At 44.0% G+C, this 24,678-nt stretch overlaps 1 protein-coding gene across 2 annotated transcripts in view; it reads right to left on the reverse strand.

Annotated features, from left to right (window-relative positions):
• Positions 1-1,790: 1,790 nt before the first annotated feature.
• The window catches only part of LOC100119164 (neurotrimin), a 38,829-nt gene continuing 15,941 nt past the window's right edge, over positions 1,791-24,678 (reverse strand). For both annotated transcript variants that reach the window (XM_031931841.1, XM_031931840.1), the window contains 6 exons: positions 21,464-21,671; positions 8,171-8,320; positions 7,941-8,081; positions 7,154-7,291; positions 6,753-6,902; positions 1,791-4,416 (listed from right to left, as the gene is read on the reverse strand). In XM_031931841.1, the coding sequence (XP_031787701.1) occupies positions 4,169-4,416; positions 6,753-6,902; positions 7,154-7,291; positions 7,941-8,081; positions 8,171-8,320; positions 21,464-21,671 (1,035 nt within the window). In that variant the 3' untranslated portion in view covers positions 1,791-4,168. The remainder of the gene's footprint in view (positions 4,417-6,752; positions 6,903-7,153; positions 7,292-7,940; positions 8,082-8,170; positions 8,321-21,463; positions 21,672-24,678) is intronic.

Below are 24,678 nucleotides of genomic sequence, written 5' to 3' on the forward strand. Positions count from 1 at the left end.
CCTAGAGAAAGAAAAGCGACGGTGAGTTCAAGAGAACAAGGGCGAGAGCATTTTACGTTTACTGCGGGGAAATTCGAACGCGTGTCACTCGGCTGAGCAAACATCGGCTCATCTTGGCCGTGCGCGCGCGCAAAAAAGAGATTGCCGCCGCCGAGGCTCGAGTCGGCTGCACGCGCTCGGATACCTATACACAGAGACTTTGCCAGTCGAGCGCTTAAAAAATAATGCGCCGTGGGGTGGCTCGCTGTGCGGCGGTCGTGTGCCGAGGGAAGTTAAAATTAGCTACCCTTCGGCAAAATGCACAGGACAAACAAAGCCGACTTAAGCCGAGCGTGAAATTTCAAAAGTGGAAGGAAAAACGAGCATGCGTCTGTCACTCGAGCGAATTGATAACGATGTTTCGTTCTTTAATTCTTTTTCTCTATACATTATTATTTTTATCAACCCACAGCTTTGTCTCGCGTTTTATTTTATCGCGAGCATGATTTGGAGCGCTTCCAATTTGCTGTTTAATAACTGCGAGCGTTGCACATTACGCTGCTTTCGCGCGCACGCGAGAATATGAATTTAAAAAATGGCAATCCAATGTTTAATGAACTTTTGAACAATTTTGCAGCTGTTTTCTCCTCGTTGTTGGCAATGCGATAGAAGTATGAACGAAAAATGTAGATTTCAGAGACCTGCATAATTTCTTTTTGAATTCAAATAAAAAAAAAAGAAAAATTTTAATTATAACGCTTCATAGCTAGCTCTCCTGTTCATTCGCAAGGCTGCTGTCAAAGCAGCGTTCATTATTGGCGAATTTCTCATTCCATAATCATTCGATACAGACAACTAGAGCTAACAAGCGCGGAGTTATAATGCGTGAATATAATTTTATTCGATATCGCTCGAAAATTGCCAATTTTAAATAAGTGCCTCGTGCTCTTCTGCCAATTCCATCGCCGTTATGACCACTGACATCGATTTTCGAATTTGCCGTCTATATTAAAACTGAACAAATATATATCACACTTCATAACGTTGCAATACATTTATGGAAAATAATGTGAAACTTATGTATCACCAAAAGTTCTATCTGGGCCGACGTGTATGAAATGTTCACCACCCTTCTGCCCGTGTGAATTTCGTCGAATTCGAAAGTGAGAATAAAACTTTATAATAAAACTGTAATATTTATAATCTCGTGGATAGAATGCCACGATGACGCACAGGTTTCATGCAGACGCAGCGATCGAATATGAATCGTCGAATAAATAAATTAAAATATAACGTGGGAATTTAATAGCTCTATTCTTAGCGCCGTGAGTGGAATCCTGTTAGTAACGGGCATTGCTTCGCGTGCAGCTTCGCACATAGACGTTCTTCGTTTCCTGTTCCTTTGACCACGTAACTTTAGGAATAAATCAACACAAATCGTATTAGAAAGTTGTTCATACCTTCAATCCTATTCAGTTCTTGATTGATCGATAAATTTACAAATGTAAAAACGTACTCCTAGAGCCATCTGACGGTTCAAGGTGAAACACTCTCCTGCACGTGTGCAGTCAGTATAGCTACGATGTGCGGTACTCGGTAGGGAAAATCAATATTTTTGTTGGTAAAGGAAATTCCAGCAGGTACCGCCGACTGTCGATACAAGTACCGTTGAGCATGCTCATATAGTTATCGTATGCTAGCAAAATTTGTATAAATATTCGTTGAGATGATTAAAAAAAAAGTTTGGATCGACGGTAACATAAAATTTGTATTGTGCGCTAACGATACTTGAAAGTAATACAAACCTTAAATAACTCTTGCGTAGCTAACATTTATTATTTGAATACACAACGATGCAGATAAATATTTACATTTCACACTCATGCTTTTGAATTTGGTACAATTGCGAAATATTCAGTAGTTCCAGCATTATCAGATACACGTTATATAAATTTGTATTGTTTGTATTATGTACCGGTCCCTGAGGCTTATTCTATATAATTCATATTTGCGTTTATAAGGCGCCTTGATATGAAATATGGGGCTGTCTCTGTCATTGAATTTTTCAAACTAATATAACTCCTTTATAAGACCAGAACCATACATATAGACTGCATTGTAACCATAAGAGCTGGAGTCTGCGAAGAAGCAGATTTCTTCTTTTTCTGTTCTCTGTGTATATCAGATAAATTCAAAACAGCACGTCCATATCAAGGCGTCTCGAGTACACTACCCTGTACACAACAATTGCATTTTAAAGCACTGAGAACACGTACACGCACCTTAATCTTTCAAACTTTAATATTAACACATCTAACATTGTCTTTGGTTATCGTGATTGCGTATGTACAAATTAAGCTAGTATATACTAAATGAACAACTATAATGTACGAGAAAGAAACGAAACAGTGTTCTTTCTTAGCGGTTCGTTAATCATAGTTTACATTACATGGATTTAATCATATATTATGTTTTACACATTTGCAAAAATTTGCATATATTTATGTATATAATTACAAGTTCATCGATTCTCTTTCAACAACTATTGCTCCCATGTGTTCCTTATGCCTTATATACGCGATTCAATTTTATTCTCACTACAAGAAGTATCCTATAATGTACTCGCACATTAATTAATCATCCGTATCGAGAAAATTAAACTTTTAAAACCGAATCAACCGAACTCGAATCATAGTGAGAACGGATAAAATATTGCTAGCGTATCGTCCTTGTTTCTTAATTACTTTGTACACTTTCTTACAACCGATATACGTGAATAAAAGTACGGTGCATTCATCATTCGAAACGAATTTCCAGAAGTTCGTTTTTAATCTCATTTGGCATTCGTCGCTAAACATTGTTCAGGACAGCTACTAATATAGTCATAACCAAGTATAAAAACGATCTTGTGAGAAGCGCCAGTGCGTCAAACAAAGTTTCAGTCGTAAACTACTAGATCGTCAAAGGAAAGAAGCAATTAAAGTCACGATATTCACATGCTACAACGCGATGAAAAAGAAAGACTCGAGGCTGTAACCGAAGAGAGAAAGAGAGGCACGTGCTCGTTCACTTCAGGAGGACTTACGTCTCGAGATTTTCTCGAGTGCGTATACTGCATGGGTAAACGTGCGATAGGGAAAACAAGATTTCCGTATATAGTATACATCCTTATACACGGGTATCCGAGTAAATCGATCGCGTACTCATGACATAGCGGCAAATGCCCTCTTTCAATCGCACTTCACTCCGCTCCTCACCTAGCGCATAAATAAGCCCTTTGAGCCGTTTTATTCAACATTATTCTAATTGAATGCATATTCATGTACAAAGCATTGAATCTGACTCGGGCTTATTCCGAAGAAAAAATTCCTGCCAGTTCAGCAAACGCGAAGCGGAGCAGGCGCTTTAATTAGCGGTAGTCTTTGACATGTAAACTCGATGTTTTTGCGCGAGACTCGAAAGAATCCGCGGGCTTTTCCCGCGGAGTTCCTCGCTCCATACGCGAAATGAAAGCGCTCATTCCCCGGGCCACGCGTTCGTTGCAACGTTCATTCCTCGCCATCTCTCTCACTCCGACGCAAATTGTCCTAATTATCAATTCTGTACACGGATCATATACGCGAAAGAGCTTTTCCAAATCAACACAAGCGAGCGACGTCGACCGCAACGTCAAACGGATAAGCGTGGCAGTGATCGTCGAGGAATATCGTCCGTCCGTGAGTGTGTGTGTGTGTGTGTGTACACCGCGGTAACCGAGCGATATCCCAACATACGTATATATGTACAACATCAGCTGAAAGCCGCACGTGTAGGCGAGCGAGCTTGAATCGATATGGCAGAACAGAATAGTGAGTGCGGCAAAACACGCTGAAAAGAGGAACGGCGAAGCGACTACTGCCGCTGATGGCTCGCTCTCCCCTGCCGCCCCCGTCTCGTCGCTGGAAATTTCACGGGCTAGTGTATCGAAATTGTCGCGCAGTCTTCGTCGCGGCCGTGCGCCCCCGCAGTAAATCGAATTGCGACCGCGATTTCGAAGTTTAATTGGAAGTCGCGGTGGCGAGAGCGCGGCTCGACTCGCTGTGTCGATCTCTGTGCCTCGTGTGTCCCCCTCCTCCCCAGAGCCTCGCCGCACGTGTATAATATCCCGCGTGCGCGTGTGTACACGCGTGAATGACTCGGTTCTCGTGATCTACGAAGGCAATGTTCGCGCGATGATTGAGCTCGTGACGCAGCAGCCGAGCAGTAGCAGCACTGGCTGCTGGAGTGGTCCTCGCGCCGAAGATTCCGAGTCGTCGTCTTCCGCGTCGCCGTCGTCCCTGAATGACGACTCCTCCATCGTGCCTGCAACTGTCTTCTCATAGCCGTGCTCCTGGCTCCAGAACTTTTTCGAGTCGCGCCTCGTGTTCGACTTGCGCACCGAGCTCGGCCTCGATATACCTGCGGAACGAATGTTATGCGTATCATTATTGTCATCGTAAATATCGCTGCTATGCTTGCGCGCATTGACGCGCGGGTCGGAATAAAAAGGGTTGTTAAATTCTTATAAAAGGAACTCCGCGGTGAAATTTGAATGAGTTAAATCTGGCATGGCGAAAGCTGTTTCAGCGCGCGCAGTTATTACGTAACGGCCTGCACGGTTGCCTCCATGAAAATCCACAAACGGCCCACAAACGAGGTGCCACACTGCAATGATAACAGCGGCTAAAGACCACCGCAGCTGCCGGGGCTGTAGCAGCAGCAGCAGCTTCGGTTCGCTTTGCAAGACCAGCGTGTAATACAAATTCAATTATTCCAAGCAAGTGAGTTTGCTGAGAATTTCTGGAAATTACTGGCTTTTAAATGACTGTACTACCACGAACGAGTTGAGATTTCGCCACCCGCAATTTTAACTCTATATCACGCGTCGATGTTGAGCGTTTCCTCGTGTAGGAGCATGATTTGAGAGTTTATTTATTTCGAGAGAATCGCATATCGTCCCACGGATATTCGACCAATCAACTAAAGAATGTATATAGAGTAGAATGACGTGCTCTGATTAAAGGCGATATGAACTTTTCATCGGAACAAATTGATGTTCCTCGTATATGCATAACTAATAAGATATTTCATTCAGAGATTGAAAAATTCAGGAATAACGAATCTCATAGTTTGGTGCTGTCTATCAATGATCACGAGATTCATTAAAAAAATTCAATTTACTTTATGTTATCTATATTCGTATCAGAAATCTCTCCGAGAAGCAAGAGCATCCGATAGAACGTTTACTGATTCAAGATGTATATAATTGAAATCGACTATTGATTAACCTATGTCTGGCTCTGACAGATCGTCCGAATGCCAGTTTACGGAGCTTTTTCTCGGATTGCTTGTACGCGCGGAGCTATAGTTCGCTGCAACTCTATCTCACTCGATATCCGCGTACACTCTGTAGCTCTTTTGCTTCCTCGCTTGCGGCTCTCGTGAAGGACGGATTACCGTCGGTATGAAATCATTACGACAAGCTTATTAAGTGTGCTCAGGAACACGATTTAAAAGCTGCAACCAATGCGATGAATGCGAATTTTATCGGCAAACGAATTACCGGCAATCAACGAGCGAGTCAGCTCGAGAACCCTTCGCGTTCCCGTGTGGACATATACAGCTCGAATTTCAATTTATTATGTCAATCGATAGAATAGACACGTTTTCCGAATAAATATGCGCATCTTCTCTCTGCGCGAGCTATGCAACTTTCATGGACGACGATCGAATTCTCGATCGAATAATAAAATGAATGCATAAATGAAAGCTCTAAATAACCCGCATCAATTTCCATTTTCGTATTTCCCGCGTAGATCTACAATTGGAACACCCAGATATATCTATATATGTGTCCACCAACGCCTGAAATGAGAGCATAAGAGCGATGTCCTTTCGTTTACGCCGCTTTGCTGCGTGCTCAGAGCAAGAGAAAAGGGAGAAAAAGCTATAGAGAGAAAGACTAGAAGCGCGCTACTAATTGGAGAGTCGCGCGCGTTCGATTAAAGTGTCCGCGAGCCGGTGTGGGCGGTACAGCTTTTCTGCAGTAGAACAAACGCGAGAGCTCCGAGACTTCTCTCCACTTTTTGCTCTTATTCCCTTTTTTTCGATGGAAAATGGAAAAGCCGATTAAAGGCATTTGATACGCGGTCGCTTTTCCCGTTATCTTCGCTTTCGGTCTCTCTGGTAGTAAGTACGCGCGGGAAAATTAAAGCTCCGATCTTTTTCGCACTGTGTGACCGTCTTATAGTTCTCGTCGGTTTGGCGAACTTGACAGTACGCGAGACACAGGCCGATCATGTATCGATCGCGGGATTTTTATTTCCAGGATCCGAGCAGGACCGAGTAGGACTTTCAATTGCGAAAGCTCGCAGGCCCGCTTTCTCCTTCCTGTGCATGCGCGGAGGCACTATACCGCTGTACGGCTCGTTCGCTCGCCAGCGGAAGAAGAAGCGCTAGCCCTACATCGACAAAGCACGCGAGCGATCGTATTTCACATGCCGCCGACGACGAGGACTACGACAAGGACGTAAGCCCATTCGAGAATCGAAGGAAGTGTACAGTAGTGCCGGCCGAGTCGGCACGTACAGCGCTGCAAGCTGAGAATTTGCATTGCACATCGCGCGCTCGGCCTTCCTGGAAATACTTTCGAGCGTGTCTGCTCTCCATTTTCCTTTTTCCATTTCGTCGCGGAATAATGCAGACCGAGAGCTTGACCGCTTGACGGCGAATTAGGCGATGTTTCATATACTCACTGTACAGCGTGATTTTTCCATCGGTCTCTCCCAGGGAATTCGTCGCTATGCAGCGAAACAGCCCGTAGTCCTGGCTCCGCACGGACCTGATCACGAGTTTCATCGTCGTCTCGTAGCCTGAGGTGGAGGACTCGACTTTGTAGTGGCCGTCTTGGAATATGAGAAAAAAGTACATCACGACGTTATCCTATTCAGAGTGGAGCGCATGTAAATCCGGCAGCGATTAATTTTCTCAGAAATTAAAAACTCGCTGGAAAAGCGCGGACGGATAAATAAACTCGCGCGCACGTACGAGCCGTATAAGAAGCTCGAAACTTCAGTAATTGCAGGCCGTAAATTAAGAATTTAACGGACGGGCATATTTTCCAGCAGTATGAACATCGAGAGGGAAAAATCATTACCGTTGTTTATCGTCTCGTTCGCCGGCGACGTCCAGTAGGTGATCGGCCGAGGGTAGGCTTCGCTGCGACACTCCAGCATCAACTTCTGGCCCTCGTAAGCGCCAACCAATTGGTTCTCGATGTGGATCATCGGCGAAACTGTTCGGAGAATAAATTAGATTGTCCGTGAAAAAGAGCGCGGGCCAAAAGCAGGCCAAACAATGTATAACGAGAAAGAGAAAAATGATCCTTTGACAAGCCAGGCAGAAAGCCGCAGCGGTGGCGGGGGCAACAATAGCCTCGCGGCCGCGGCAGGAGGAGGGAGTGAGAGTATAATTGCGGCGCGTGCAAGGAAATCCGGGGACTAGAGAGATTTTCGCGAGGAAAGCCGGAATATATAACGGCCTAACAATGCGCATTCAAAAACAATTTGCCCGGAGATTTGAGGAATTTCATAGGCTCGTACTGCCGGCGCAGCCCTTAAGTGGCGTTATTATGCGCGCGGCCGCTCTCCCCCGCCCCCCAGCGTTATATTCGCGGGAATGAAATCAAGCCTGGAAAACCGGGGCTAAATTAAGCGCCCAACTCGCCCATACTACATTTCAAAGGATCTCGCGGCAGCGGCGCAAGTTTGCGTATAATGCGCGCTGGGCTATAATAAAGCTGCTCGACGAACGAGCGGCCGTGTGTGCAGCGCGGGCGGGAGATTCGAGCGAATTAGCGGATTTCGCCTAGCGACGAGCGGGGAGAACGCCAGCGCGATAAGAGAGCATTATGCATGTAGGATATATGTATAGTGTATACGTACAGTGGACGATGAGGACGATTCGCTTGCTGACTGTCGGCGGCACACCGTTCGAAGCGATGCACAGATAGGCTCCCATGTGCAGCCGGTTGACGCGCGTTATTTCCAGCTGCGAACCCTCCGCGCTCACCACTGCTCCGCCGGCTGGAGCGAGAGACAGCGCATGATTGTTATAACCCTTTGGAGCTTGCGGGCCGTGACGTAAGAATAGCGAAAGAGAAGCGCGTGTATACCTTCCTGCGAAGAGATGCTACCACCGGCCTCGCGACGCCAGGTGATGGTCGGCCGGGGAGTACCGGTCGCTGCGCAACGCAGCGTCACGTTGCTGCCCTCGTTCACCATCATGTCCGTGCTCGTCGAGTCGTCCAGGATATCCGGTGGCACTGGAAAACGAGACACGCGCCTTTTTGAGAGTGAGTGAGTGAGTGAGTTTTTATTGGCACAGGACTCAGAGGTCCTAAAAAGCCACAGCAATTTACAGAATAGTGTATATACATGATTATACGCGCGCATTTGTAATCTGACAGTGAGCTACAGGCAGAAAACAGTAACGAACTCGTATACGGATTAAAAATAAATTAATTAATAAAATCCTTAAAACTAAAGCACCAGCTACAGAGATCAATGGCAAAAAAGGTCGCATCACATAAGTCTATTTACAGTAAAAATATACTTAAAATAAATATATAACAGCTACACATGAGTAAATAAAAGCTATCGCAGTCCTAGCGTGAATTTATCAAGAAAATATTTATATAATTTGAACTTAAAATTACGCTGCTTATAAATGCTGCGTACGCTATCTGGAATCCCGTTCCAGATCGCAGCACTGCCGAGTCTAAAAGATGTGCGATAACAAGAGGTTCGAACATTTTTTATTTTCAAGTCTAGTGCGGACGCGCGCTTAGAGCCGATGGAATCCTTAGGACGAAATACTAAATGCTTGCAAAGATAATCAGGAGCCTTGTTTACAAGGGTATTGGCAAGTAAACTGGTACAGATATATTCTCGCCTATCCCTCGCTGGAAGTAAATCATATTTTACATAAGATGGTGTGATATGTTCATATTTCTTTACTCCTGTCGCAAATCCAAGTCCAGAATTTTTGCATCTAGCAAGCTTGGTATTTAGCTCGTCTGAAAGGTCGAATATGCTGGCGCAATAGTCGAAATATGAAAATATCAGCGCTTTGATCAACATGGATTTAGTGCTATTAGGCAGCGAATCACCGCATTTACGCAGACGAGACAGAGCGGCGAAGCATTTTCTCGCAATAGCAGAAGTCTACTCGCGCCAAGAGAGCGTGCTGTCGAGAACGATGCCGAGTATTTTTAGAGAATCGCAGGGCTCGATTATAACGCAATTTACCTCTATATTCGGCAAATAAAGGGCCGGAAGTCGGCTTATAAATCCTCTCGATGGAAGTACCATCCGAATGATAACACCTAAACTGGGGTTGTGAGCTACAAAATCTTAATTTTTTTAGCATTACAAAAAATTAAAATTTTTTTTAAATAATTAAAAAGTGAATATTTTTGAGCTCACAACCCCAGTTTAGGTGTTATCATCCGGATGGTACTTCCATTAATGGTTAGATGAACTATACATAACAGGCGCATAAAAAATGTTTAACTGTCTTGACTTTTTAAAAAAGTAGATGTATATCCACATGGATATCCATATGGAATATCCACATGGAATCCACATGAATCCATATAGATTATCAATATGGAAAATCCACCTGGATATCCAGGTATATATTTACAACAGGGAATATATACATACGAATGTACACGTATGAAAGTTTATATAAGCGTTGGATGAAATATTTTATATATATATATATATATATATATTATCCATTCGGTCCGTTTGCGTACTCTTTCCACCGCGAAAGCCCGCTTGGCGCTCATTTATTATATTATAATGTTCTAGGTACTGCAAAAACTAATCGTATGCTTGGGTACGTTGATAAATTGATAGACGTATTAAAAAGGTTTACAAGAGGTTGAATGATCACTGGGGTTTCTGTCTGGCTTAAAAAATTTGATGTCTAATTCGATATAGTCGTGCCCAGCAATGAAAGGGGCCTCTGACTTTCTGTAGCCAGTTATGGCATACTTCGAGTGCGTTATAAACAAATCAAGCCAGGTGTTGGACACCGTCGTCTCCGTGTGTGTGTGTGTGTGTGTGTGTGTGTGTGTGTGTGTGTGGTGCGTGGCTTCGGACGTCACGAGATAGAGCGAGCGTGCTTGTATATAAGAGATCAGGGCTTTTAATCCTTCGTCTTGCGCGAGCATGTTGAGGTTAAAGTCCCCTGTAATAAGTACGTTGTTGTACGAAGGCAGGTATTCCGATAGGCATGAAAAAAAGTGGTCAGCTTATGTGGCTTTAGGTCTGCGATAAACAACGGCCAGTAACAGAGAGTAGCAAATATTTTTTATTTCTAGAATAATAAATTCAGAATTGTCACTGTAGATCGGGTTTGAGTTGTACAAAAGTTTTGCCTGGAGATTATTTCGTATGTAAATGCCTAATCCTCCACCTTCTTTGCCGATACGATCGAGTCTGAAAAAGTTGTAACCCGCGATGCTTACGATATTATCGTCTTTTTCTGGTATAGGGAAGGTTTCCGTGAAAGCTAGTATATCGGGGTTCGATTCGGAGCATTGGTGGCGGATAAGGCTAATGTGCGTGTCAAGACGATTGGCATTTATGTGTCTTATACGGAGTCCCTCTCTGTTGCCCGGTTGCCTCGTGCCCTTTCGCTGGCGTCATTCGCTCACATGCGGTGGCAGTAAGTCTAGGTCCTGTGCCCTATGGATCCTTATCGGATCAGAATCGCGGTTTTTTTTAATGAAGACTTCGTAGCCATCTCCCATCTCTGTTCCATACGTATACTTGCGCGTAGTTAAGAGCCTTTTTCTTAGCATTTACTAGTCGAAACAATTTATACATCTGTTGGGGCCATAACTCTCGCATATATACGGTAACGTTACCTCCAATGCCGAAGAAGACTTGCGTGTTTTTTGCGTTCTGATTGTGCTCTGTCCATTTTAAAATGATTTCGTCGCGTGCCGCGGTAAAAAGCATCCTTACGGCGATCGACCTATGCACGTGGAGGCACTGGCCGCGTGGCTGAGCATTTGCCTCTATCTCGCGTAACCTGAGCACCAAATATTTTAATTCCATCGCTTCCATCACTTGAATTACGTGTTCTACTATGGATGCTGGAGGGAGCTCCACTGCAGCTGGGATTCCCAAAATTAATACTTCGCCTCTATCCCGGTTGGCGCAAGGACGGTCTCGATCCTCACTATCCAACTTGGCGTTAATCAAGTCGAGCTGTTTTTGCAGCTCAGAGAGTCTCTCTTCGTGTCGCTGCTAATACGTGCTAATGACTTATAGCAAGGTTTTAAGCTCTATAGCGTGCAGACATCGCCAGACGCGCCTATATGCACTTATAATAAAGTATCACACGGTACGCACTGATTTTATTACAAACGATAGTAATCTACCGCAAACGCACTGCCGAGGCTGTCACTTTACTTGGCACAATGAGTCACAATACGTGCTGGAACGATCCTCGACGGTGGTGACGAGAGGCGCTGCGTTGGGTAGACCAGGTCCTCTTGTCTGCTCGGGTGGCGATGATTGCCAGCAGGACGATCAGGCTTGGTGCCGCCATGTCAGAAGAAGATGGCGAACGGCGTTCGTAGAATCACTTCTCCTTGACAGGCGAACAACAGATCTCCCTGGCTCTGTAGGGTGAGCCACACTGATTGTGCTCGCGAATGCGTTTGCCAGCAGGAGTCTGCTTCGCCAGCAAAAACTTAAAACGCTCCAACGGAGTGTGATGGCGTTGTAAAGTTTGCTAGATGCGGAGCCATAATAACACACGTCTATTCGACTCACGAGAGAGAGAGAGAGAGAGAGAGAGAGAGAGAGAGAGCAACCGCTTGTTTTCTCGAGCTTGTTAATTATCAATTTCGCCTTTCTTTCGAAGGGAAATAGACGCAAGGCGGCCAGACCGTATACGTACAGCGCGATCGATGAGCGCAGATTCGCAGCGCGCGCGGGGCTTGAGGCTCGAGACCTAATTACCTTTTAGCCTCTTTCCTCTCCTACTTTCTTATATACTTATATATTCGGCAGCCGACGCCGCCGTCGGAGGAGGAGGAAACGGCTAGACGTAGTTGTGCATGTAAAGCTAATGATCTAATAAAGGAGGCTCGGCTCGCATTATTTACGAGCCTCTTCTCGCTAATAAGGCATTTTCCTCTTCTTCTTATTTTTCTATTCCATTGAATTACACCGCTCCGGTGCGTCGGAATAATTGTCGAGCGAATCTTGCAAGCAGCGAAGAGGAGCTGTATACGTATACAGGGCGCGCAGGACAATCTCTTATTCTCGCGCCTCCATAGCTGTATGTACAGCGCGTAGCTGCGAGACGCCTACACACCCGCTGCATCGCGATAAAGGGGAAATTTAACGAGGGTTCGCGCGCCGTAGCTGCTAAGCTACGTGTATACGTACAGCTGTATGGTTCTTCTCGTGTATTTATTTATACACGCATGTTTTTCGTTAACACTTGTTAATTTCCTTACATGAGCTTCTTTGCATTGTAGCCCAAAGACCCAACGATATTAAAGAGATGTTGAGCAGCGTCTACAATCGACCGAATTCTGTCGAATGAACGTATACGGCAAGAAACACCTTTTACAAGCTAAATGTTGGCAACTATAAGTTTTGTACCCATCCTCACCATTCTGTATCTTAGTATTATAATTATGATTTCTCCTCTAAAAAGTTATGCAATCCTTAGAGAAATTGTCTAATGTTTATAGCTAACAAAAGTTTTTTTGTATTTTTATCAATATACGCTAATGAATGTAGTGAAATCAGTTTAAAAATGTCAAGTGTTAAAAATCAGCACACTGACAAAAATCATTAGAAAGAACAAATTAGAAGAATCAATCTCACTATAACTTCAAGGTGAATATCTGCTTTGTGTTTCACGATTCTCTCACATCTAATCTGAATATTCTAAAACTAATCCAAATCATCTTGTGCAAAAAATGAGCAAAATCATAAATATAAAAAAATCAAGTAAATTTCTCCTAAGTATATAGAAGACTCATTTAAACACATAGCGGATTTTCATCTTATATAAAAAATAAGATGGTTGTACTTTTCAAAATTATTTTTTTAATGCTTACTTGCCGTCCCGTTGTCTTATAGTCTATCGATGAAACTCTGGCATTATTACCTTTAAACTGTGATTCTGTTAAATAATATTAATTAAAAAATTACAATATTTTTTTATTATAATCTAAGGAGCTTTACAATCAGGATGTTGTCGCAAAAATCTTCAAATATACCATGTTTGTTGCAAAGCAAAAATCTCAAAGCTGAATTTAATAATTTTTTACAATTTTTGTAAGTTGTTGACAATTGAAAAAACACAGAAAGGAAGCTGGCGTCTGAATTATTAATATGTAAGTAAGATTTCTCTGTCTATATACCTGCTGAATTCTCACTAGAGTATTGCTGCTGCTCGATCAGCTCAGCTGGGCTTGCACTGAATGACTATCTTCCTTGAATTATAATATTTTGCGAAAATTGCATTTAACTGCATAGTATATGCATATTTGTCTCTTGCAGCGATAAAGAAACGGCTGCAAGCCGTGAGATGAGAAAAAAACTCGAGCACACGCGCTCCGCGCAGAGTGTTTACTCGCATTAGCTGATCAATTAACCTAACCTGATAAGACTCGGCGCGGCCGTTTTATCATTCAAAATTATTACCGTTGGGTGTACAGCAATTAAGTAGACTTTGTAATAATTAAAGAATCGTATGTATATCTATAGCTATGACTGACTTAAAGAAAAAAAGAGAATCGAAGAGGCAAAAAATTAATTTTGTTTGCAAAATTAATTTTCAAACTTAATTATTTTACACACGAGCAATTTTCTTAACAAAATATTATGGTAATTAGAAATATCTTATGAAAATCTTTGAAATTGTATACTCATACATAAAAATTAACAGGAGATCGAATGAAATATGTTATTTAGCAAATTCAAAGTATAATTATACGTCTCGGCACAGTGTATAAAACTTATTGTTACCGACACACACGGAGACTTGTCCACGGCCGCGAGCTCTGATAGTCCGACGCTCCAGTGTAGTACCTAACAAAAGCTGCTATACGTATGGCGATTGAGAGAATCGTTTCTTCTCACCCCCAGTCGAGCGGACTGGTAAAAGGTGAGGCCCAGGGAGAAGCAAGATGAATCTTGCTTCGTGACCTGATCGACTCGGAGCGGGCTGGCTCGGATCGTGGTCGCCCCTGAAGAGAGCAGGCCCTTCGTGGCCCTAAACAGGCCGCGTATTATTTTAAGTCCGCGCGAAATTGCGAAGTTGACGACGTGTCGCGCCGCGTAGTTTATAAGTTCGATTATTGTGATTGGAGCAAATGTGTAATTAATGTATTTTATCTGAGTAGGCATGAATCGCCAAGATCGCCATGAATGACATCAACATAGCTGTAAGAGTCGTACTAAGCACTTAATTCCCTTCGTGCCTGGCACAGGTACGTTTCCTGACCCTGCAATAAAATAGTCCGTCGTGGCGCAGACAACGGCCCTTGGGTTTTTCAATGCAGGCCCAGCGTAGTGACGCAACAACCACACCCCCGACCGGCCCGAGTATTACGCTAATAACTATATGGCGCTATACCTGGCTGCTCAGGTGACGAGCAAGACGGCAGATTCGACAAGACCGTCAAGGAAAAGAGACCTAAAAAACCTCTCTCCAAAAGCGTACGATTGCGAAAATAGTTTAATTAAAATATCTTAAATAAAAATAAAGCAAACAAATATTCGTACTGTGTGCTCCGTCTCCAGACGTATAGATATAAGTTTATTAACATTCTTATTTTAAAAATGTATTCATATTTAGATATAACATTATATCAGATGCTCGTACGTCTTACAAGTATGCTAAAATTTCCAAATTTGTACCCGAACGACTGACCCTCGGGAAAATCCGAAAACCATGTTATAAAACTGTAAATCTGCTGCGCAAATGTCAGTGCTTCGTATTTTTACAAATCCGCACTGCTATAAACGACATGATGACGTACGAACGCGGACTGCAAGGCGACCGCGATTAAGGACCAGGCGCAGACGCGCTTCATGTTCTTAACTTTATTGCACCAGATTAAGAAAATGCGCTGACCCTTCGCACTAATGACTTTATTGACAGACCTTTTCCTACATCCTGCTCTATCCGGATTTTTTTCTATCGCACGCCCACAGCCTAAATTACTGCGCCTCTTGCTCTTCCTCCATCATACCTGCAATAAAATATTCGTCCTAGATGAAGCTTCCTACCCATTTCAATGCACCGCCTACATCCCCTCCCGCAGCACTCATCCCACTTGTCACATCAACTTGTTAGACAGACGACGAGGACAAATCCAGATTCGACTTGACCGCCGCGCAAGGAACATCTTGAACACTTCATTCAAGCGCAAGAAACTTATACATTTTAGCGCTAGACTTGTAATATTCATTTTTTTTTCATTAAATAAATAAGAAAAAATATATTTGCTCGTTACGTGTGCAACTTATTTGAATAGTCTTAACGCATTAATTTTCGTCAAGACCAAGATCGTCGACATTACACTTCGGCGATTCTTTTCACTGTGTCTAAGTGATTTTCTTGTACCTTTGCACATTCACGCGGAAGTGGAATAACACTTATACTTGCCATCTGATTGAATTCTTGATTCCTACCCTTTTTACCCTTTTCATTAGTCGCCTTGAAGGCTATTTGACAACTTTTTTTATTATTTAAATTCATGTCTATAGTTATTGTAAATTAACAAATTAACAATATTTCTGCGTAAAACAGTTCTAAAATCAAGTTGAATCTGGTTCTTGATCATTACAAACACACTTTCTTAGTATAACGGACTAGGTATGATAAAGTCTAGCCGTCTATCTAATGATTAGGATCGGCGCCAGGTGGCGTAAAGTCAAACAAGAACCCGACTCTCCCCCTCTCCTCTTCCTCCCTACATAGGCAATGAGTAAGCTGCAGATCGCAAACGACATCAGTTCTTGATCTGCATCCAGAGAGCAAGGAGCTACTGAAAGAAAACCATGGAACCGGTAAGCAACAAAATTTTATCTAAATTTGGAAAAGAGCCCCTAGGACATGCTCCGATCAGAATTCAGATCGATTAGAGAAACCTTTATGCTTCCAAAATTCAGTTTTCAGCCATCGCAGGAATGTCTCCACAACAGCAACAGCAGGGATTACATCCGTCGTTCACAAACTCATGCTACATGAATATGCCTCCAACACTGGCTTAGGAGTCCAAATTCCATCCGGGACAAATGCAATTTATCAGCTTTAAATTTAGCCTCTTCGACTATCACAGGGATGTCTCTACAGTAAAACAGCAGCAATCACAGGACCAACAAGTGATTCAACCACCGTTGGATCTGCAGCTTACAAATCCGTACTGCTTGTGTATGCCACCGGCAGCAGCAGTTAGCCGCTGCTTCATTCAGTAGTACTGTACTCCAAAAACGTACAAGCCTCTTGGTCAACAGCTGATTGTCGAAGTCGATCAGATCACCCGCTGAATTAAAAGTTGTCCAATTTGTTCGCGCGTATTGCGCTGGATAGATCGGCATCGGTCATTAAGACTGCATGCGGTACTTTCCAGGGGAAAAACCAGTTGCCGTCGTACCGGCTATTGCAGGCGATCATCGGGGAATCCCCAGAGTACAGGCAGAGCGGTGTACGTTCGCTGCTATTGCGGGCGACTAGGCCCATAAAAGACCCGTCCCGGGTCTGAGCGCGCAGCCTGGGTAGCCTGTCCCTTCTACCGTCTCGAACGCTATTCCCAGCTGACGGAGCTCAGGGGTGGCAACGCTCGGCTATGCAGCCGCGCCGCTCCCTTCTCCTGCAGCGGACGATGCGTGGCGTGTTGAGAGTAGCGCCGCCTGTCGCCAGAAGACACTGCTACTCCTTAAGGCCCCGCCCTGACGGAGCGGAACGATTTCCGGACGTCAGGAGCAGCTCGTCGTCCTGTTTCAGTCGGCTTCGAGCAACACAAGCAAGTGCACCTCTCTAGCCTCTACTAGGAGCGCATTTAGTTACATTTAGGCAGTTTCCACGCATAGCAGCCCTTGTACATCAGCGCTTGTAAGATCTTCGTCGCCGCTGAGCATCCCAACGAGAAGCTGTCTTGGGAAGAATGTCGTCCTGAGGCCCAGCTCCGGAACCGAGGGCTCAACAAGCACGCCAGCTTCTCCGACGGACGGCAGGCCAGCGTAAGCGCGTTTTAAAGGTACACGCGAATCCGAGCGTTATTCTAGCGGCGTAATAATAAGTTTCTACTGTAATTACGTACACGTAAGTTGTATATTCTTTTGATCTACAATAAATTTCACATACATAGCTTGCTCTGGCTTTCCCCTTAGGCCGAAGGGGTTTTTATGCCAAATCAAGCTGTTCACTGATTCTTGACCGCGAATTCTTGATTTTATTTCAACAACCAATTGCCCATTCCCTCTTCCCCGAACTCCCGTCGTTACACGACAAAACACAATTATCAACATCAGCAAAAGACTCGAAGAGTTAAGACTATCCGAAGAAAAAGACTCGAGAACCAAAGCCTAGTTCCACGGAGGAGAGTTACATAGAGTTTTTACTTAGAGATATTAGTGCCTCTATGGGCAGTAAAGTCATCCCGACGGAGGAGGTGGAGCCTCTTCCTATTCTGACTCTTGACGACCTTCTTGACCTCAGTTTTTAGCAGTGAAACTAACTATAGCTGAACTGAACAGTAATACCCTATTGAAATATCTCACGTGAGATCTCACGCCTAAATCTCATCTAACCAATTTTTTGTTTTTTACGCTTTGAAACTAGTCAATTACTGGCTTTTTCGAAAAATTCGAACTTAGAAAATTTATTACAAATTTTGCCTTAAAAATATGAAGTCAAAGTCTTGAATAATTTTCTACGTTTGAATTTTTGATAAAAAGTCACAAATCGACTGAGAATGGTTTAAAACACGTAAAAAACAAAAAATTGGTTAGATAAGATTTTGGCTTAGATTATATTTATAATAAGAATAGGTATTCACATATGATTCTAATGTAAATAATATGAATAAAGTATATTAATTATTGTAAATAATGTGAATAAGTTATTGTAAATAATTTATATTTGTTTAAAGCTAGGAAAGTTTAATCGTGTATATTTGTATTTATGAACATCAGAACGCAATAAATTATACATCTTTAATTTTAATATCTGATTGAATCTCGATTTATACCCTTTTTACCCTTTTCATCAGTCGCCTTGAAGGCTATTCGACAACTTTTTTTTTACTATTCAAATTTATGTTTATAGCTATTGTAAATTAACGAATTAACAATATTATTGCGTAAAACAGTTCTAAAATCAAGTTGAATCTTGTTCTCTTAAAACAAGGTAGTTTTAGTGTGGATGGCACACAACTATATGTAGACTCAGAGAGCATACTCTTGATGAGAGAAGTGCAAAACTGCCCATGCGCCACCTATTGTCGCCTGCTACAGACTCGGAGAGTTTAGGCGGTGACGAAAGACAAAACTGCCGGCGCGGATACGCTCATCGTGAATAGCAGCGGCAACTCGCCTTCGGCTCTCACAATGAATCGCGAAAATATGGACAATTCAAGCATCAGGATGACAATCGTCAAGCTATACTGGCGCTGTAAAAAGTTCACTTTTCACCGTTGATTGTCTTGAAGGCGAGCAGATCATCGAGCGGTATTTGAATTTGTTGAATCACTATAGAGCATGCATCCAACAGATCGAGAGGACGAAATCCAAAAAGTTAATCGAGAGTTGCACATTTTATGATCTCCTCGTGAAATGCCACTGCCAGATTGCTGCGCTCATGCGCAATCTTTATTTCGAAAGCAACTTCAAATTGTACGATTTGAGCGAACTATTAGTAGTAAATCTGTTTGTTACAAAGTATTGATGTCATGGAAAAGCGTGTAATAATTTTCTAAAGTTATCTAAAATGATTGCTTAGTAAAATATATTTTATAAAATTTTGACGCTTGAGAGGAATAACCTAATGACTGATCGGCTATTGCTTCGAGTACCTCATAATTTACAAGCCCTCAAAAAATCTCGTAAATAAGGAATGTTTTTATTTAAATTCTTGCTAATAATGCACGAGATTAAACAGTCTGGACATGGTTGAGTTAATTTTAACTTATCATTAATCAAAAACTATAGTAAAAGACGAGTCTAATGTATGTTAGCAACTATAAGTATATTGACCGGATCCTCATAAATCTGTATCATTGTATTCTAATATTCTTCTCCTCTATAAAAAGTTATGAAATCGTTAAAGAAACTGTCAAGTGTAGGAAGTTTGAAAAAGTTTCTCTACTTGCTTATGTATACCTTAATAAATTTAGTGAAATTAGTTTTAAAAATATGTTCATTATTAAAATTTAACAGGTAAGCTAGAATTAACTGACAAGTGGTAAGAAATAAAATGGGTGCGCTTTTCGAAGTTGCGAAATTACATATTATTTTTGCTTTGATAAGTATACAACATAATATAAATATGAAACAACGCGTTATCATTGTAATTCCCACCATTTAAAAGGTTCATACCTTAGAATAAACATGTGAAAAATCGGTAAACCGAAAGTATCCAGTTTTGCTCCAGGCTCCCTTATGTACTACACTTGCCATCAAGACCTCGATACGTCCGTTTTCCATATAGATTATCCTTCCCGAGTGCGCCGCAAGAAAAATATCGGAAATTGCAGTACGCACGGAGAAAACGCTGTAATCGAGCGTGTCCTCCCTCCCGAGCAGCCGCACGCAGTGCAGAGTTTGATAAGCGCGCAATGCCGCGCTGGAGACGTAGCCAAGAGTCGGTTATTAGGGCCGAGGGCACGTCGCCAGGAAGGTGTTTAATAGCCTTTCAAGAGTGCGATCGCCTGGGCTAGTGTACACGGCCGGAGAGACACGAGCCGCCCGCCCGAGCGCGCGCGCTTTACATACATTTGCATTGCAGGAGAATCTGGCTTGCGTTCCGCTCCCTCCCTTCCTCTCTCGCTCGCTGTAACCCTCTTTCTTTATCTCGGCGAGACACTCGAGAGCGAAAAAAAATGCCAGGACGACGAGTGCGCTGCGCCGTGCACACTCGGTGCGTATGGACAAGTTAGCAGAGGAGCTTGCGGAGTATATGCATATAATAGCGCCGTATATGAAAAGGAGAGCAGCAGCGCCTAACAACTCCATGCAAATAGCCGGAGAGAGTAGCAGTCCAATGTAGTTTACACGAGCCAGTCTCTGCTGCGTAGTGTAGACTGAAACTTTCGGACCGCTAACTTGAGTCGTGTGTCAAGCTCGCTTCTCCCGCCGAGGCTCGTCATCAGACACTCCTCTCGCGCAAACACTTTGCGCCTTTTTATCGCCCCCTCTGTCAGCTCGCGGTCTCTCTATTACTGCGCGTATCATCGAGTCGAGAGTTTTCGCGCAGCTCGATTTCCAGTGATAAACTTCGTGAATGGCATCCTTGTATAGATTCCGCATGTATACGCTTTCATCATTTCGCAAGCCATAGATGCCGGAGAGTTTCCGCGAGCTCTCGAAACTTTGCACGCGAAAATTCGAGAGCAATAACGACGACTTGTAGGTCTTCTCTCGGTGCAGCACAAGGTGGATGTAGTACGGAACGAGAGATCATCATGCGCTTGTTCAATTGGGAAATTTGTCAAGTTGCGCAGGGTGAAAGATTTCGCTAACGCGAGCAATTATTCGCACGCGTATCCTGCTGGATCGAGCTGACGGTATTCGGGTTATTATTAGCTGTGCAGTCAGTAAAAATGGATGAAATGCAATCGAGCGGAGTGAATAATTCAAGATAAAGGCAATTAGCCAAATTCATCAGTACTCGCTGCATTAATTTTAGCGCGGAGAGTCAATACTTGTCGAGTACTGCCGGATACGTATTTGTGTGCGACAAGTTGGTTAACGGAGTAATTTGAGCTCTGGGGAAGAGAAATTACATTAACTAATCACAACTGTGAAACATTGTATACGCCACTGTCGAATTCTTCGCACTGGCTGCACTCGCTTCTCTCGAGCTGCGAAAGTCAATTAGACGGAGTGCGGACCGGCTTAAAAAGATGAAACGCGATTATGATTCGTCGCGCGGGAAAAAGTAGAAGTGCGCGCGGGGAGAGACAGACACTTCGCCGGCGTCGAGAGAGTTTGCCTGCGGAACTTTCGGAAAAGATTTACTTTGGAAAGTTCGGGGACACGATGATGGGGACTCGAATCGCGGCTTGATTTGCACCTAGAATACTTGTTTGGCAAATGTTTGCCGGTATACAGAAAAGTTTCGGGCGTCTCGCTGCCGCGCGCGCGTAAAAAGAAACGGACGAGATTTTGTATATTATGCAGTGTGTGTGTCTCACCGACTACTTCGAGGAATCCCGTGTTACTCGACATGGGATCGGTGTTGACCTGACACATGTACCAGCCCCTGTCAGTCTCGCAGGTGTCCCTGATGTGCAGGGACCAGGTGCGGTGCCCGCTGTGCGTCACTGCGATCCTGTGGTTCTTTGTGATCACGTGACTCGATATCGTCAGGATCGTCTGCGTGTCCACTCGGAGCCAGGCCACCTGAAACAGCGCATACGTGTGTGACGTTCGTGGAAAAGAATTCAATAGACTTTCGCGAAAACCCTCGCCGCGGCTGCGGAGACAATTAAGGAAGCGCGTATGCGGTTGATGGCTGAATCGAGAAAGGAACGCTTTTGAAAATACAGCACAATGCTCTTGGCTCTTTTTTCTCCCCGCCTCCGGACTGCAAAGCTCTAAAATGCCGAGCTTTTTTAATCAAGCGCGCGCGCGAGTTGCACGTTTTTCTCTCCGCCGGGCAGCAGCAGTGCGCGGTCATAATCGCCTTGCATAGTCTTGCAAGATTCCCGCTGCAAAGTCGGCAGAGAGTGCGAGAGACATAAGCGTCGCCGCGAAGCTTTTTGTCTCCTCGCCTCGTTTATGCATTTTCGAAGAAAAAAAACTGGAGCGAATCTCGGGTCTTGCCATAATTATTCATTCGCTCGCGGGCGCGCGAATACAACAGCTCGCTCGGCTCAAAGCGCGGCGCGCATGCATGCATGCGGCTGGCCTTCATCATTTTCGAATATTCTCCGGAAATAATAATATCGCGTGGAAATATGCGGTTACGCGCCGCCTCTCCGCCTTTCAAACTGATACACAATATTTTCTCGCGTGTCAAATTTTCTCCCCGCTTTCAGCTTCTTTTATTTATTTTTCTCTTTTTTCTCCGCCGTCTCCGCCCTCCGAGCAGAGCGAGAGAGAGAGAGAGAGAGAGCGTCGGAAATCCTTTAATTTCTCAAAGCTGCGGGTGTACATGGCCGCGCGCCGTGTCGGCTCTTGTTCGGACCTTGAAGAATGAGAAGCGTAAAGTTCGTATAGGCTGTTCTCTTCGTCTTCTTTTTATTTTCCCTCCAATCTCGTATCATCTGGCGCGGCCCTCTTTTTCCTTATAAATATCCGTCGTGCGTGTGTGTGTGTGCAAGTCCACATGCAGCGCGCGGCTGAGAGAGCTTGCGTGAGACGTAATCATCGTCCGAAGCTGGCGTTCCTCGTCTGACTAATCAGCGCCAGCCGAGAAACGCAAACTCCGCGGGGTAAGATTAATGATGCCGGAACCGGACGATGACTTATCAGGTGTTGGCGCGGGCGTACAGCTGGAGAGAGCAGTTCTCTCCCGCGCGCTAAATAAATGATACTCTCAACAAATAATACCTCCGGCAGCCGGCTTCTCATCTTTTAGATATCACCCGCTGCGCGCCACTGACGCGCTAGCACCTCTGTTTCTCTCTATAGCGTAACTACGTTACGACGTAGGAGTAGCGCCGCACAGCGAGATGCCAAAAACATATCTGCTTTATTATTTATTTTTTAACAAATAACAGGCTTAGAAGCTCGAAGACGCGCTGTAATAATGATGGTCGCGCGTAAATCTGAACGGAAAAATCGATGCAAAGCTCGAGCACGAGCCAATTAGCCGTCGGCGTTATACTCCGCGCAGAGTCGATGCGCGAGCGCGCGGCTGCAGTGTTACATTATAAACATTTCTATACAGCTCGGCTGCGCGGCGGAATACCTGCAGAAGGCGACGGCGCCGAGACGCGGCCCGATAAATCTTGCCTGAAATCGACGAGGGTATGCTGCTGCTGCAGCTGCGGGAAAAAGCTCTCGCTCGACCGCCGCACGATGATTCACCGACGCGCGCGCGTTGGTTTCTTTTTTTCCTCTCTCTCCCTTTCTCCGTTGCCGCCACCGCCAGCGGATTTATTTATTTATCCTCCTTTTGCGCCGGTCCGCGCTTATAGGGCCGGGGAAACGTATCGCCGCCCGTCGTGCGTTATTAATTGTTCGCCGTATACACGAAGAAACGACCGGCCTATCGGTTTCCGCGATCTGTTTCTCATTAGCGAGCGGTTACTTTCGCATGAGTAATTTAGTAGATTCGCGAGGCTGTACATATAACTCCTGACGCAAGTTTGTCTTCGCGGCGAAGAACAACAAAAAATAGTAAACCAGCGCGTGCAGCAAACGGATCGCGCGTAAGAGTTGGCGGCGCACTTGAAAGTATAACCCGCCACCGGGAGATTATCGGCCGGCAATTCGCCGTCCAAGTTTACTCATCCCTACTACGGGCTTGCTGTATATCTGTATAGGCGTGCGTACATATATATATACAGTAGGTAGTTAAAAGGAAGCCTCGTATCAGCACGCGCAGAGCTGCAGCTTCCTTCGCCGGGAAAAGAGCTGCGCACGTATAAGCTAAGCGAGGAGTTTCCGCGCTCGAGGGGAAAGAGCCTTAATTAGCCTCGGTGGTATCATCTGCTGCATAATTATTGTCTGACTCGCTCGTTTTATAGCTAGATATCTCTCTTGGTCCCTCTTCGCAGAGCCACGGCGATAATCTTCGAGAGCGATTTTAATTCGTTGACCTGATTTAGCCGAGGTGATCGGATTTATTTTCGTACGCAGCGATAATCGCTTTGTGTGCTCTCTGCCTCTTTAAGTGCGATGCATTATATCCAGCTCCTTGAGATTCTATCGCTGCGCAGCGATTCTCGATTATTGACTTCTGCGAGCTAATTCGATTACACGCACAAAGTGCTTTTGTCTGTTTACCCCCCGACGAACCGCAAATAAAATATACGCTCAATCAACGATTTTCTTGTTTCAGCGCGAAAAGCCTTTTAACCCTTAGAGCCTAGCCGATCAAAGTGCTGTTGATTGATCCCTCATTATTGTGTGAGCGAATGGTATATAATACACGCGTGACCTGCTGCGTGATTACGAAGGTACAGCTAAAAAAATTTTCTGATCGAGATGAATATTTCATAGTCACACGAATCTTAATCCACGTAGAGATTATAGTACGTGGGTTAAAAAAAATCCGGGCTTCTAATAATCGTAGCAGCGTGGAAGATAGTAGGTCAAAGTATTTATACAATTCTTAATTATTATAAGTACGAATATCAATCAAATGATTAAAATAGCTATACATTTATTAAAAACCAACATTGGAAATTAAAAAAATGTAAGGTAGAAATCAATAATAAACAATTTTTCTGCGTGAATC

Source organism: Nasonia vitripennis, chromosome 5 (genome assembly GCF_009193385.2).
Source record: "Nasonia vitripennis strain AsymCx chromosome 5, Nvit_psr_1.1, whole genome shotgun sequence".
Taxonomy (NCBI): domain Eukaryota; kingdom Metazoa; phylum Arthropoda; class Insecta; order Hymenoptera; family Pteromalidae; genus Nasonia; species Nasonia vitripennis.